General features: G+C 47.3%; 1 protein-coding gene and 1 long non-coding RNA gene across 3 annotated transcripts in view; one reads left to right on the forward strand and one right to left on the reverse strand.

The window, feature by feature from the left end:
- The window catches only part of EDC4 (enhancer of mRNA decapping 4), a 30,867-nt gene extending 20,434 nt beyond the window's left edge, over positions 1–10,433 (forward strand). For both annotated transcript variants that reach the window (XM_028739722.2, XM_028739723.2), the window contains exons 19-29: positions 566–664; positions 1,147–1,299; positions 1,990–2,026; positions 2,904–3,084; positions 4,552–4,707; positions 5,148–5,263; positions 5,499–5,664; positions 7,105–7,291; positions 7,713–7,932; positions 8,959–9,122; positions 9,590–10,433. In XM_028739722.2, the coding sequence (XP_028595555.2) occupies positions 566–664; positions 1,147–1,299; positions 1,990–2,026; positions 2,904–3,084; positions 4,552–4,707; positions 5,148–5,263; positions 5,499–5,664; positions 7,105–7,291; positions 7,713–7,932; positions 8,959–9,122; positions 9,590–9,782 (1,672 nt within the window). In that variant the 3' untranslated portion in view covers positions 9,783–10,433. The remainder of the gene's footprint in view (positions 1–565; positions 665–1,146; positions 1,300–1,989; positions 2,027–2,903; positions 3,085–4,551; positions 4,708–5,147; positions 5,264–5,498; positions 5,665–7,104; positions 7,292–7,712; positions 7,933–8,958; positions 9,123–9,589) is intronic.
- Positions 10,434–11,196: 763 nt separating this feature from the next.
- Positions 11,197–15,428, reverse strand: LOC144328419 (uncharacterized). The gene is made up of 2 exons (XR_013393647.1): positions 15,243–15,428; positions 11,197–11,418 (listed from the first exon to the last, which is right to left on the reverse strand). It is a non-coding gene; the product is annotated as an uncharacterized LOC144328419 (long non-coding RNA).
- Positions 15,429–15,466: the final 38 nt, after the last annotated feature.

The following is a 15,466-nucleotide window of genomic DNA, read 5'->3' on the forward strand; positions in this document are numbered from 1 at the left end:
CAACTGTATCGAGCCCTGAAGCCAGCAGTAGGGGTGCTACTAGTGGTCCTGCCTGTGAGTGCTGCTCATTATGCAGAGGCCTGGAAGAGGGCCTTATCTGTGGTGGCACCCCAGTTATGGAACTTCCTCCACTCATAAGGATGGATTGCCACCACGTTAATGGGTTTTGCCAGACCCATTTGCTTATAAAAGCCTTTGGAGCTGACTCTGTTTTCTCCAGTTAGGCCCTCTTTCTTGTTCTGTTGTTGAGTGGCATGAAAACTGCTAAGAATTATTTTGTATACTTTGAATGGTATGATACTTAGTTTGTTTTGATTTCTAGCCAATGTTAGTTCTGCTCAGAGTAGATGGACATAACTAACATAGGCCCATGGATTTCAATGGGTCTCCTCAGAGTACTTATACAACCTTTTCTTACTATAGCTGTATATTTCTATGGAAGCTCACTTTGAAGTCTGTGTAACATAAAGGGGCACATAAAAAAGTTAGATAAATAAAATGAGGCAGAATAAATTCAGTGTGATGGAATCGTTTCCTCCTCTTCCCCGGTCTCCCCTGCCCTTAGCCCCAGGAATGAAGTGGAAGAGAAACACAAGAGCTCCTACCACAGGCACAGCTACCACCTCCTGCAGCATGACAGCCAGGATGCCAGCGCTGAACAAAGGTATTGGCAGGTGCCAATCCCCCTCTCTTTCCCCTTTGCAGTTCTCTGATGAGCTCAGCAGACGTTTCTGGGCACAGTGAATCAGTTGAATTTTCACCTCGTTTTGCTCACTGAGGACACATGCTGCCCTCTGACCTTCTGCATGCAACAACTGGCTGCTCATAACTAGGATTTTGGATGTAGCAGATGCAAGCATACTGGCATGTGCAATACCTCAGGCTCCTTCTGCCTGTGACACTAGTGCCACAGGCCGGCTAATCATGATGGTACAAAGCTGGTCCCTTAGATAAGAGCGGAGCTATCTTTGTTAAATTTTGAAACTAGAGGGGGCATTCTTGTAGAAGATTGTGGCAGCGTCAATTGGCGCCTTACCCCAGTTCCACTTAGGTGGCTTCTGCCCCTTTTCTGTTGCTGACCAGAAGGTCTGCCTTAAGACTACTGTGTTGGGGCAAGTACTCATCAGGACTGGCTTCCCTCTGCAGTGACCATGATGATGAAGTTGCAAGCTTGGCTTCTACGTCTGGTGGATTTAGTGCCAAAGCAGCTGCACAGCGCCTGCCTGTGAAGGACTGGAAAGCCAAAGTGTCGCCTCGAGCATCTCCAAAGCTAAAGAGGAAGGGGAAGAAAGATGATGGGTGAGCATATGCTGCTTGGAAGGTTGGGAATGACGGCAAAGTGGAGCCTCCTTATAAGGCTGGAAACGGTGGTAGGGCTTGTATTAAGTGACCAAGCCTCTGTGAACCTGTGAAGCCTGAGGCTCTAGCTTTCCCCTCTTCTCCTCAGCCAGGAGGAGGAATAAATCAGGATTCTGTGCTTCTTCCCTGATTCCTGGCTTGTCATTACATACAAACCAGGAATCAGGGTTTAAAGTAAAACCTAGTTCGCAAAACAAGCCAGCTTCATACGGATGGCTTGAAGGCGGCTTGTTTTGAAGCTGACTGGAATTAATTTTAAACCATGATCCCTGTTTTGCACATATCAACGAGCCCGGAACTGGTGAAATTAGAAATGAATCCTGCGTTTGTTCCTCTTCTTGGTCATTAGGGAGGAGGAGATGAGCAGAAGTGTAGAAAATTTGTTCTTAAGTCTTCATTCAGCTCTCTGTACTTTTCAATTGGCGTGTGTGTGTGTGTGTGTGTGTGTAGAGATCACCACCCTGTAGCAGAGCCATTTCCAAGTCAGAAAAGACACGCTTTATTTTTTTGAAGCAATCAGGGCATTTGTAGCAGGCCACATTTCTGGTATAATCCCCCTGGTTATGCATGCAGTGCTTGTGATGAGCAATTCACGCAGTCGTCACATTAACATCTTCCCTTCATTTCCAGGGATGTGCAACAGTCCCCAAGAGCCTTTGATCAGCAGGTGAGTATTTTTCTTTTAGAAATTCCATATACAGCAAAGCTTTCAGTTCTTCCTTCCCAAAAGGTGGGGTGGGGAACTTTTTCTTGTGTCAGGGATCAAAAATAGGACTCTTCTCTCTCTCCCTCCTCAACCCTCTTCCTCCTAGTCTAGCAGGCTGCAGGGAGAGGGAAAGGTCACTTTTGCCAGAGATTCCAACTCACTTCTTGCCCTGAGCTTCCCTTCCTTCTACAGCTCTGTTCATTTCAGCTCTCTTTCTCTCTCTCTCTCTCTCTCTCTCTCTCTCTCTCTCTCTCTCTCTCTCTCCATGCTCCCCTCACTCCCCACATGAAATCAGGACAAGGCGTACCAGTTCCACATTCCTGCCATGGGGGATGCCCTGCATCTCTTCCTCCTATGGAATTGTACAGATTTAGGGTTCAAAGACTCAATTTTTAAAAGGTGGAGAAGTGGGTAAATGGACACCCCCATGTCTTATGCCCCTTTTTAACATTATTATGTTCTGGTCTGACGCCTTTTGCTAAGACTCTGGCCACTGCTTTTTTATATATAGTTCACCCAAACCTAGTGCCATCCAGATGTTTTGGGGTACACCAAGTCAATTACAGCTGTTATAGATTGTCCTCATCCATTGTCTAAATTCCTTTTGGGAATCCAAAAATGAAGGATTATGTTACCATATTCCTCCACTAGGATACTCATCTGAGCCTGGGACTTTCTGCACCTTGAGATTTGCTAAATTTGCTTTGTTTGCCCTTCTCTGAAGTGGCTCCCTATCATTGGGTTGAACTCTTTATGTTGCTGCCTCCCATGTAACACAGAGAGGATCCACTGAGAGTGCTTGGAGTGCTTACATTTCCCCTGCCTCCTCTTCCAATAGGTCGCTCCTGAGTACCAGGATGAGCTGTTGTCTCTTCTGAGGACCCAGCAGAGGGAGATTGTTGAACTGAGACAGAACCAGATGGAACTCATGCAGAGGCTCACCGACCACCTGGATGCTGTGCAGAGCTCCCTCATGGGCCACATTGAGCGAGTGGTGGATTCCCAGCAAGAGCAGGAGCGTATCCTTCCCAGAAAAGTGCCTTCTGGGCCCTTCTCTGTCATGGGTTTGTCCCATTCAAAGCTGAGCACTTATGAGGAATGTGGCCAGTTTCTGTTGGAATCCCTGATCCTTTTTTAAAACCACATGTTTAAATATAGCTGGCTGCCTTCTGGAGTGAAGGGAAATGTCCATTAAATTTTATTGTGTCTAGTTTAGCCATTACTCTGTCCCGGAGTGGGGAACCCCATTCCCAAGCCCCGCCTCTCATCAGTCCTACTCCATGCTTTTGAATGCTTTTGCTTAGCTGGAATAAAGACACTGGCCTCCTGCTTCTCTGGGTGAACAGCAGAGAAATTGGGGGCAGGGGATGTGTGTGTGTAAAACCTCTTAACTTTTGCAAGGCTGGAATGTTGCCTGCTGTCCAAAGGCAGGAGTTGTATCCATTGCTCCACCCACTTTTTTTTTCTCTGGCCACACCCACCACCAACATTTGGCCCCCAGGAGATGGCTGCCAAGGAAATGTGGCCCTTGGGCTGACAAGGCTTCCCCGCCCCTGAAATAAAAAGAGTGACAGAGGAGAAAATATCCAGCAAACAAAAACCCATACCAGTCTAACAAAGAAAACGCGTGATATTCTTAATATTAAATCATGATTAATTTTAGAATGCATTAGAACAATGAGTGCAATATAATGTGTTGATCGTGCACACCTTTTAAGACCTTTGTTATATTTGTCCATAGAATTTATTCCATAGTTTCCTCTCTTCCTTCAGTGGCGGAGGTTATCCAGGAATGGGCATTTCTGCCTTCTCTCTCTTTGTAGGTAAGGCTAAACAACTGCCTTAGTGCTTGGGTCCCCTTCAATGAGAAGAGCCCCTTAAGTTCCAGTCCTGAAAGAAAAGGCGTGAAATACCACTTGCAGAAAATAAAACTAAATGTTAACCTTCATTATGAAAAGTTTTTTAATGGAAAACATTCAGGTTCTGCTTGCTATAAGCTTCTGGTTGGCCACTGTGAGAGCAGGAAGCTGGACTTAGACGGGCTTTTGGCTTGATCCAGCAGAGCTCTTCTTGTGTTCTTACATTTGTATCCTGCTTTTCTTCCAAGCACTCTTCCTATTTTTTTCCTTGCAAAAGCCCTGTGAAGTAGGGTTTATACTCCAAAGGCAATATATGCAGATAGGTGTATATAAAAACATTTTTTTCATTTATTTTTTGCTGGTGTTGGTGGCAGCGGTGCTTGTAAGGTATGAGGAATGAGGATCCCACCTGATGGTTTGGGAGGAAACTGCCCCATGCTAGGTCAGGCTGTTGATCATCTAGCTCAGCAGCGGCTGTCCACAGAGTTGAGGGCCGAGGCCTCTCCCAGCACTTGCTGCGTCTTCCTTTGTAGCCGGAGGTGGCAGAGACCATTCGTATGCCATGCATCTCCCCTAGCACAGAGCCATGGTCTCTCCCTTTGCTTTCCTTAACTCTTGTGGTTTCAGAGCGGAGGCTGGACCAGGCCTTAGCTGAGGGACAGCAGCGCAGTGGGCAACTGCAGGAGCATCTGTCCCAGCAGCTTTCCCAGTCCCTCTCCACGGCTGCCTGCAACCGGCTGGAAAGGACCATCCGCGAGGAGATGAAAAAGACGGTGCCCCCGTGTAAGTCCCACATCTTGGATTCTGATCAGTTTGCAAAACAACAAAGGAGGTGCTTCTTTGGAAGTAGAGCAGCCTTCTCCTTCCTGCCTCCCCTCCATGCTTTAGACTACAACTTCCATTGGTGCTGGCTGGGAGTGTTGGTCCATCTATAGGGCACCAAGCTGACAAAGGCGGCAGTAAGCAGTTATCCTGTGGTGCCCAGTGAAGATCTGGGTTCCCAGGATTTGCTGAGAGCAGAGCCCAAGAGTTTTCTCTGCTACAGATAAGCGACCCAGTTTCTTTCTCCCTGGAGAGTTAACAAAGCAGGAAGGCTTGATGCCATTGTTTCAAGGGATGGTCTATGCATGCACCTCTCCCAAGGTCCTCATATACTTCTTTATTTATTTAAGAGGGATAAAATGGGGGCCTGACTTTTGTTTTGCTGTCTCTCTGCTAACAAGGCGTTTCCAAGACTTTGGATCCCATCACTGGGCAGCTGAATAACACCATTGCCACCAAGCTTACAGCCATTGAGGGGACACTGAAGGAGAACGTCACCAAACTGGTGAAATCAAAGGTAATGGGTGGGGTTGGCTGCTGGGAGCAGATCCCTGCCAGTTTGACAGGGAGGGAAGCTGGTTTGTGGTGCTGGGGTAGCGAGTGCTGGTCAGGCTGCCCATTTAGCTGCAACACTGCTGCCTCCTAGCGCCTTTTCAAGGTGTTGATGTGCTAGGCCAGACATCGGCTCATATTTTTGATGGCTGTGACACCTTTTTAGACCAGAAACCTCAGTGATTGTGTTTTGATTGCAGAACCTTACAGATGCCATTGCCCGGGCGGCTGCCGATGCCTTGCAGGGCCCCATGCAGTCGGCATACAGGGAGGCGTTCCAGAGTGTGGTGCTTCCTGCTTTTGAGAAGAGCTGTCAATCAATGTTCCAGCAGATCAATGACACCTTCAAGCAAGGCACACAAGAATGTATGCCCCACTCTCTGCTTCTCTCCTTTTCAGCTTTGTATACTGTCAGCCGTGGGAAACACTCATGTACAGAACTGTGGGGCAAAAAAGAGGCTCCAGAAAGCAGGAATGCCCTTTTGAAAAGCCATCATCATATCCAATAGCCTTGATAGGTTTCTCTTTCATGAATCTGGAGGGGTGTGTTTCTTAAGGCTACCAGCCACTATGGTTAAATGGAACATCCCATGCTTGGAGGCTACCAGAAGGCTATGTAGAAAGACTCATACCTCTTTCTCCAGCATGTCGGCTTCCTTGAAGCAGCTAAGTAGTGTGGGAACAGAATTCTGGGCTATGTAGACTTATAGTTCAGTGATGGCTGCTAGCCGGGACTGCTCTTAAGCTGATAAAGCTTCAACACCTTTTGTCAAGCTCAGGCCTAAGCAGCTGGTGCAGAACACAGGAGTGGCACATCACTCCAGTCCTACAGACTATTTTCCTGTTGATTTTAGGGTACAATTCATGGTTCAGATTTTGACTGATGAAGCCCCTCCTTGACTTGAATAGCAGTATATTTTGGAACCTGCTGGCTCCACGAGATCCCTTCTCGTTCTCCTAAACTACAAGTGCCTTCTTAGCAGTACCTTTTATGACAAAAAGGGTGAACCAGGAGGCATTCTCAGTAGTTGCTTCAAGACACTAGTGCCCTCTCCATTTGAAAAAATATGCCTGAGCATCCCTTGAGAAGGTCTTCCTCTTCAGGTCAGCTTTTAGGAGTCAGGGCTTAGCTGGTAGGTCAGGATACCTAATACTTGTTAAATCTTTAAGGTTCTTGAATGGGGTTCAAATGGAATTGTTAGTGAGATGCTTTCTCCTTTCTTACTGCCCAGAACCTTTGAGAATGGGGCAATGCTCCTTGTAAACAGTCTTGTGGTTGCCATTGGATAAACACAACCAGCAGTTTAGGCAATGGCCCAAATCCCTCTCAAGCATTTTCACATTGTGCATTCAGAAAACCCCTGTTCCTCAGCAGAAATAAAAAAGGTGCCTTAGATCAGGGGTGGGACCCTGCATCCCTTCAGATGTTACTGGACTATAACTCCCATCATTTCCTGCCTGCATGGCCCAATGGCCAGGGATGATGATGATTTTATTATTTATACCCCACCCATCTGGCTGGGTTTCTGCAGCCACTCTGGGCAGCTTCCAGCACATATAAAAACATAATGATGGGGTTCATAGTCCAGCAACACCCAGAGGGCCACAGGTGAGGCCCATCCCTGCATTAGACAAAACTCCTGTGTGTTTTTTCATGCCTTGCTGAAGAGTTTACAGTATGAAGGCTTTGGGAACATGAAGGGGAGTTGGATTTGAGGGTGATGTGGTAGAGAGGCCAGAGGCTGTGGGAATGGACTCCAATGGTACCCAGCTGGCTTTTGAGTAATTGTGAATCTTCTCTTGTAGATATTCAGCAGCTGGAGACCCACATGAAGAGTAAGAAAGCGCGAGAGCAGGATGCCCGGGACTCTGTGGTGAGCCAGCTCCGGCAGCTGGTCAACAACTTCCAGAGCACAACTGATCAGCTGGCAGCCACCATTACGGCCAGCATGCACTCCGAGGTGCAGCATCAGCTTCACGTCATCGTGGGCAAGTGAGTGGCAGAGCAGATGGGGGCATCTCTCATAGAAAGAAGGGCAAAACAGAGAGTCTTGCGCCAGATTAATAGCAGTGGGTCCTGAGATCTGCATGAAACTGACTCATCTGATCCTTCACATATGAGAAAACAGGGCACACACCCCCTTTGAAATCCCCCTTCCTTGCCACACTGGTCATAAGCAGTGCAGTTTTCTACCAGCTGGGCAATATCAGTATTGGAAGCTTCCCTACGTCCAGGGTCTTCTCTGCTTTGTCTTGGGAAGGGGCACAATGTTCAGAGAACAAAATGGGAACGTTATCTGGAATTATGTACAACTAGCCTCTTGCTCCTGTAGACTTCCCACTTCTGTCCCCCCACCGCTGCCCCCCTGGATCTACACAGCCCCTCCAAGTTCCCTTCTTCCCCTTCTCTCCAGCATGCAGGAGTCCATCCTGGCCCAAGTCCAGCGGGTGATCAAAGGGGAGGTGAGCATGGCCATGAAGGAGCAGCAGGCTGCTGTCACCTCCAGCATCATGCAGGCCATGCGCTCTGCTGCAGGCACTCCAATCCCTGCCACTCACCTCGACTTCCAGTCCCAGCAGGCTCACGTGTTACAGCTGTTGCAGCAGGGGCACCTGAATCAAGCCTTCCAGCAGGTACGCATTTCTCCAACCATAGAGGCAACACACTGGCCACGCAACTGCTCTCTGAAGGACCCAGATGGCCACATCCTCAAGGAAGCAGGCACAAAGCTCAGTTAGAGAGATAACCGTGAGGTTTTTAAAGAGAAGAAACCCGTGACTCTCCAGGTGTTGCTGGACTCCAACTCCCATCAGCCCTGACCAGATAGTCAATGGGCTGGGGTGCTGGGAGTTGTAGTCCCAACAGCTTCTGATGGGTCACAGGTTCCCCATCCTTTTTGGAGGCATCTTTCTGGGAGTCACAAAGGGGCAGCTGGTGGTCTGCCTTAGAACCAGCAGGGGGCGCCCAGAGCAGCTGTCTTATAGTTCAAAGTGTATCATTTAAGCATGACTACGTAGCCCTGCTGGTGCATATATAACCAATCTAGATGTTGTCTGTTCAAGGCAGTTTAGCATGGATTAAAAGTTGCTGTGTCTTTCATACTTCCACTCAAGTTTGAGGAAAGGGTTGTTTTCCATCAGTGTTTTTAAGTCTGTGAGGTTTATAAGATAGGGTCTGGTGTGGAGAAAGTGGATAGAGATGTATTTTATTCTTCTCTTATTGTAGTAGAACTTGGGATCTCCCAGTGAAACTGACTGGCAGTATTCAGAGGGATTGCTGTGTTAATCCGTTGCAACAAATACAGCAGAGGCTTGTGGCACCTTTTTAGAGACCTAACACATTTATGACGCCATATGTTTTAGTGGACCAGACTCCACTTCATCAGTTGCACAAAGTGTAATCCTAAATTGGCCGCTATATATACATGCACACAGTTGGATGGTGGTATGTGTGCCAACAGCAATAGCAGGCTATTTAACATCAGTCACTCATTTGTTTGTGTCCTGCTTTTCCACAAGATGGTATCCAAAGCGGCTTTCAGCAATGTATGAGCAAAACGGCCAAGAGTACTGCGTTATTGTGCTCAAAGCCGTATTCAGCCATATTGAGCTTCTCTAGAAATGTAGATTTCTAACCAGGGCACTCTCTTCTCTCTACAGGCTCTCACTGCAGCAGATTTGAACCTAGTCCTCTACGTCTGTGAGACAGTTGACCCTCAGCAAGTGTTTGGGCAGCATCCTTGCCCCCTGTCCCAGCCTGTCCTCTTGTCTCTCATTCAGCAGCTCTCCTCAGATTTGGGAGCTCGGACAGAACTGAAACTGAAGTGAGTATCGCCCAGTGGTGCCTAATGGTAGATGCAGACTTTCCTTCCACAGGGAAGAGGCAAGTGCTTCCTACACCAGGGCCCTGTATGTTCCGCCCTTTAAAATGCAGACAAAATTCCTGCATCTGGGAAAAACTTGCGTTATTTATCTTACTTTGTACAAGTCTGTTTTTGCTGGCCATGGAAGGATGCCGTGCAGGACACTAAAGGCCCAGCTGCACCTGCTAGACATCTTATTCAGCTATCTCTTATTTCTGAGTTTAACAGATGTTGTACACATACCTGCAAGTGCATCTTTGCATCCATAAGGTCTGGAAACTTGCTTTCTTCACACATAAAACTGAGAAACTTGGGGAGCTCAATTCTGCCCATTCCCTACACATTCATGGAATGTCATTGTATACACATGCCTGCAGTTTTGCAGCCATGATCACAACTGTGCTGTGCTCTCTCTCTCTCCTTTGCAGTTACCTGGAGGAGGCAGTGATGCATCTAGACCACAGCGACCCCATCACCCGCGACCACATGGGCTCTGTGATGAACCAAGTGCGGCAGAAGCTCTTCCAGTTCCTGCAGGCAGAGCCTCACAACACCCTGAGCAAGCCGGCCCGCCGACTCATGATCATGCTTCAAGGCCTGGTCACACCCAGCATGTCCTAACAAGGCTCGAGCAGCCTCTCCACAAGGGCGTCCATCATTGCTAACCAAATGTGGCTTTTTCTTTTCTTTTTCTAATGCTCTTGCTGGGAAAATACGTCCGCGCTACAGATGTGTGGGATGGATAGAAGGGTCTGAGCCCCAGCTGTGTTAGCCCCGTATAATCCAGTTCTTTTCTGTGTGAGCAGACCATGGCCCTACCCACCACCTGCCTCTCTTTGTACTGTACAAGTTAGATGCGCAGACACTAATCCCATCTTCCTCCTATTTTCTAGCTTGGAGCCCCTCCCCGAGAATTTGAGGGGTTTGGCAGAGCTTGGCAAGCCTTGCCCTTTTGTTTCAGGAGTACGCTGCCAAGGTAGTCGGAGGTCAAAGGTGCCAGCGGGTTGTGAGTCACAGCAGCCATAGTGAAGTATTGCCTCCACCTGCGCGGCTTGTGGGTGAGGGATGAAAAGTTCATGAAGCCCACCCGTCCTGGGAAGCAGCGTTGGTTCTTTGTGTGGTGGAGCATGTTCATGAGTTAGACAACTCCTTTCATCATTATTATTATTTTGCTTTTACACCACTTTTTTTCCTTTTTATCTAGACTCTTAATCTTTCATTTTTGAATAATGTTTAACAAGTTCAATAAATGACTTTTTTGGAGGAAAAAAACTGCTTCTGTTTCGTGATGGGCCTGGTGGGGGAGCTCACTCTCTTAGTCAGCGCTGGTCACAGTGCAACTGATGGGTAGGAAACTTTGAGGCCACTGACCCGATATGGCCTACAGCACTCCTCCTCCCCCTCACCCCTGCATGCTGCAATTAGGCCTGAAAGCAGCCTTTGAGCCAATAGGAAGCTGTTTTCAAGCCTAATTGCTTTGGGAAGGAACCTTGCGGGGTTGCCTTTAGGTAGGTAAGGGTTAACCCTCTCTGTGTGCTGTGCCTCTGCCAAAATCCTCCCCAAGTAGTCTTGGAAAAGAAGTTTCATTGTCCGAGAGGCTGTTCTGAAATGTATAGATGTCCAGGGTGGGGACTTGAAGCCTAATTGTGTCTCCATAGGGGATAGTCCCCAAGCTTGATGATTGTTGCTGGGGGGGGGGGGGCGTGCATGTGTAAAAGAGAATTAGTGGGGCATTGATATGTATGAACAAATGTACTTATTGGCAAGCAGCCCCCGGAAGGTTAGCTATGAAGAAATGTGACCCTTTGGCTGAGAGATTTATCCCCACCATCACCCATCCTCAGGAAGGATTCTGACTCTCCTTGTTATGCCTGACGCTGCCAAACCAGAGTGATATCAGGTAAATTGGAAAGGCTTTTTTTTTTTTAGCAAGACTGCTTGTTGAAGGGGCATTTCCTCCCCCTCTCCCAGTTATCACAGCCAGAGGGCCCGTCTCCATGAACCCTGTTGAATGTACAAGTCATTCATTCCAAGAGAAGCTTCATCATGCCATGTTTATTTAACCACAGCCTCAGCTATTCCTGTTGCCTCTTCCTCATGGCATCCCTCATTACATTGCTATCAGTCCCACGGTGGGGAGCCTCTGTGACATCTGACATGCATTTTCCTGGAGTAAACCTTCAGCAGTCTTCTTACCCCAGCCCTCCTTTTAAATCTGTCTGTATCCTTGTCGGTGTTGTTCTTTACGGACACAAACCTGATACAAAAAATCACAGCTAAAATGTAATGTACACTTTTGCCGACACTGGAACATCAAGCAGGATACTGATGGCCCAGACTGAGAGGGGATGCACAGTGTCAATGGCTGAAATTTAATTAATTCAACTGCACCCCCAAAATTAAACAACTGCAGGTCACCAGCTGTTGGCTCCTTCCTCAGTATTTCATTAGTTCAATGCGTCTCCCCTTTTTTGTGACTCTCTAGAGCCCCAAGTTGCTCCCAACCCAAGAAGCAAGAAAGCCATTTAACAGGCTTTATAGCTGTGACAAACCAATGAGATTATTCCTGTTGCCAGGGCATCAAGCTTTTTGTGGGCTAAGGCAGATGTTGCAGCATCGAACATCCCTGGGATACATTTTTTTTTAATCACAAGTAGAACAAGAAAGCTGCTGTGGAGAGGGTTTTTCTTTCACCAGAACACATGGTGCTGTTTGAATATTGGAGCATGCTTTTTTTCTTGTTCTTCCTACCACTGTCTAAAATGTGCTTGGGACCACTTTGCAAGTCTGCTTTTCCACCTGCGCACATGCAGTGTACTCTGAAGCAATACTTGCTATGAGTTTCTTATGGTTTCTTCTGTAACCTGGGAAAACCTAGAAGTCATCATATAAACCCAATAAATCAGTAATTCCAAAGTTCAAAACAAACTCTTGGGAGCTGTTGGTGTAGATGATGCATGTTTACATACACAATAAAATTCCACTATACATCCTGAAAGTTAAGCCAATCCTTGTAAGGCCTTAAGATAGTATGTAATCTCATATATAGGATTATTCCATTTGTTTTTATACCAGAGCATCACATCTGACTCCTGTAACATTTTCCATTTTTGTACAATAGATAAATGCACAGCAACTAGTAAAAATTTACAAGTTATTTACATGCATGTGTATATGTGTAATTTATTAGATTTATATATTATATCTAAAAGATCACACAAAATAAAAGCACAAATAAATAGTTAAAACCTAAACAACAAAGCAATAACCGCCTCCCACGAACACATTTAAAGGTTGTAGAATACTAATCAGTCAGCAGTGTCAAACAAGATTTCATATTATTGAGATCTGAACTGGGGGTCCTATATCATCTATGTTAAATATTTAGGTTTTCCTAATATTTGCCAATATAGATATTACTGGCTTCTCCAACCTGATTCCCCCCCCCTCCCAATCTAGCTTTCAAATTTGTCTACGAAATAGTTTCCAATCCTGTCCTTGGGCCCAAAATAACATTAAATAATTCTGCATAAAGTTCAGCAGCCAATCCTTTCCCGGAATAAACCCTATTCAATATAATACCCTCTGAACTTGTGTAAGAAGCCAGGGAGTCTGGGCACGGATCTGAGGGTCTGACAACAAATGAGATACTTGACGTAAATGCAACCCACCCATGCCCAGGTCTCCAGTCTTCACAAGGAGTTGTTCCTGAGTAACAGGCTTGGGTTTTTTTTAATATAAAAATCCCTCGTAAAAGACCATTTAACCTCCCATTTCAATACCACTTCCATTACATTTATGACTCATTCCTAAAACATCTTGAAGTGATTTAACAATAAAAACAATTGTGTGTGCGTGTTTGTGTGTGTGAAGAGGCTGGAGCCAGATAGCAGTTGGGAATGAGGGCTTTAGGGATTAAAGTATATTCTGAAGGGAAATATCCCTTTCCCAGCTGGCTTCTGTGCCAGGGCTGGGGGTGGGGAAGGGCTGAGATGCCTGCCTCTCAGAGGCTGGCCGGCTTGCTCAGATCTGATAGCAAGTGGGGTGCAGGCTAGCAAAGAAGGGCAATTCTCTCATGCATCCATCTTCCTTATTGAGGCAAGCCCCATCAATCGCAAGCTGCCCTCTTCCAGCCCACACCTGCCTGCCTGCGTGCCTGCTCACTTGCATCCTCCGGTCCATGGGGCGGCACTCACGGTCAGCTTCCTCTCCCTCAATCTCAGTGTTGCCATTGGATAAGACAGTAGGGAAACAGGTGTAGACAAAACTAGGATGAGTTGGCTCTGCCTAAGAACAAGGATAGTGTTCTTAGTGTTGGTTGGATAGTGTTTTCGAGGTTACCAGCATGAGTTTGACCAAACTGCGGGAGGTAGTGGAGGACAGAGGTGCCTGGCGTGCTCTGGTCCATGGGGTCACGAAGAGTCGGACACGACTAAACGACTAAACAACAACAACAACATGAACAAGGAAGAGTCTGCTGGACCAGGCCAATGGCCCATCTAGTCCAGCATCCTGTTCACACAGTGGTTGAATAGTTGCCTCTGGGAACCAAGCAAGCAGGATTTGAACCCAAGACCACTCTACCCTCCTGTGGTTTCAAGCAACTGGTATTCAGAAGCATTGCTGCAGCTGCAGCTAGTAGCCACAGATAGCTCTCTCCTCTGTTAATTCCCATTCACGTTGGCTGCCATCACTGCCTCCTTTGGAAACCAGTTCCATATGTGCTGCCTGAGGGAGTGCTTTCTTTTGTCTGTCCAGAACATCTTCCAACATTCAACTTCGCTGCATGTCTACACGTTCTAATTTTGTGAGATGGAGAAAAGCTTTTCTCTATCCGCTTTCTCCATGCCAGGCATCATTTTATCCATTTCTATCATGTCACCTCTTCCTCACCTTTTCTCCAAACTAAACATGGCAACCTTTCTTCACAGGAGAGTCACTCCAAGCCCTTGATCATTTTGGCTGCCCTGTTTGGAAACTATTCCAACTCTATACTATCCCTTTAGATGTGAGGTGACCAGCACTGTATACTGTATTCCAAATGTTGCACCATAGATTCATATAATGGCACCAGTTTTATTTCCTAAGGATGCCTAGTATGAAATCTGCATTTTTCATGACTGCCACAAGCTGGGGCGACATCTTCATTGAGCTATTTACTATGACCTCAAGGTCTCACTTGTGGTCTATGGACTAGGAGTGGACACGTGGGCACATTTTTGCACAGATCATGTGGCTCTGGTTGTCATTGGCTCTGGTTTCACATACTGTTTAGACCAAGTTCAAGTAACTTATTGCACTAGCGGGAGCCAGCGCAGTGATTCCTGCTAGAGCAATGGGAATTCCCTCTCTCCTCCCCCAAGTTCCCTCCCAACTATATCCTGCTCTGGAGGGTTGGGAGGATACCCAAAAATAGATTTGGGGGGCACGCTGGGGGTGGTGGTGGGGAAAGAGGTTCCAATCTGCACGGGAAATCCTTGTGCTGATGGAACTCCATGGCCTTAGCGCTACATTGAAGGCAACCTATTGTCTCCCTGCCTTCCTCTGCACTTGTCAGTCCCCCTGCCTAAATCCGACTAACCCTACTGTGTAGGGTGGCTGCCTAGGCAACTAATTGTTAGCTATTTTATTTGTTATTCATATTGTAACCAACTAAGTTCTACTCAGAGGAATACATTGAAGTTAATAGACACGACTAATTCAGACCCATTAATTTCAACAGGTCTACTCGGAGTAGAACCTAAAACGGTTTTTATGGCCAAGAAGGGGAGAGGTGCTTGCAGGGTTTTCTGCTCCAAGTGTTAAAATAAGTTGGCTGGATTTGGCCGTGATTTTGGTGGTGCTAGGTCGTCGGGCTATTTGCTGCTCCCTGATCTAAGCAACTCCAGCGCCCTAGTTGTCGTTGCCGCCGCCTCCTCCTCTTTCTCCCCTCCATCTGCGGCCAGCCGCTTCGAGGGTTGAGGAAAGAGCAACTTTTTACAAGCTTCCCGCCCGGGCAGCCACCGCACTGCGGATCCGGCGGGGCTAGAGACGTTAAGACGAGGCAAGAGAGAGAGAGGGGAAAAAACTTCAGTTCCTTACGAGCTGCAGTGCAGGACGACGACCCCAGGAACTTGCACGGATCCTGTGCCTTTTGAGAATAGTTTGCTTCCGGTCTCCGCGCGCGCGGCAGCAGACCAACAGGGCGCTGGGCAAAAGGCAGGTGCACGGAGCAGCTCCACCTCGGCCCGCTCCTAGAGGCCGCGAGGCGAAGCTCCGCGGGCCGGATCCGAGGGGCGGGGCGCGGGGGCGGGGCTGAGAGGGGA

This window comes from Podarcis muralis, chromosome 7 (genome assembly GCF_964188315.1).
Source record: "Podarcis muralis chromosome 7, rPodMur119.hap1.1, whole genome shotgun sequence".
NCBI classification, from domain to species: Eukaryota; Metazoa; Chordata; class Lepidosauria; order Squamata; family Lacertidae; genus Podarcis; species Podarcis muralis.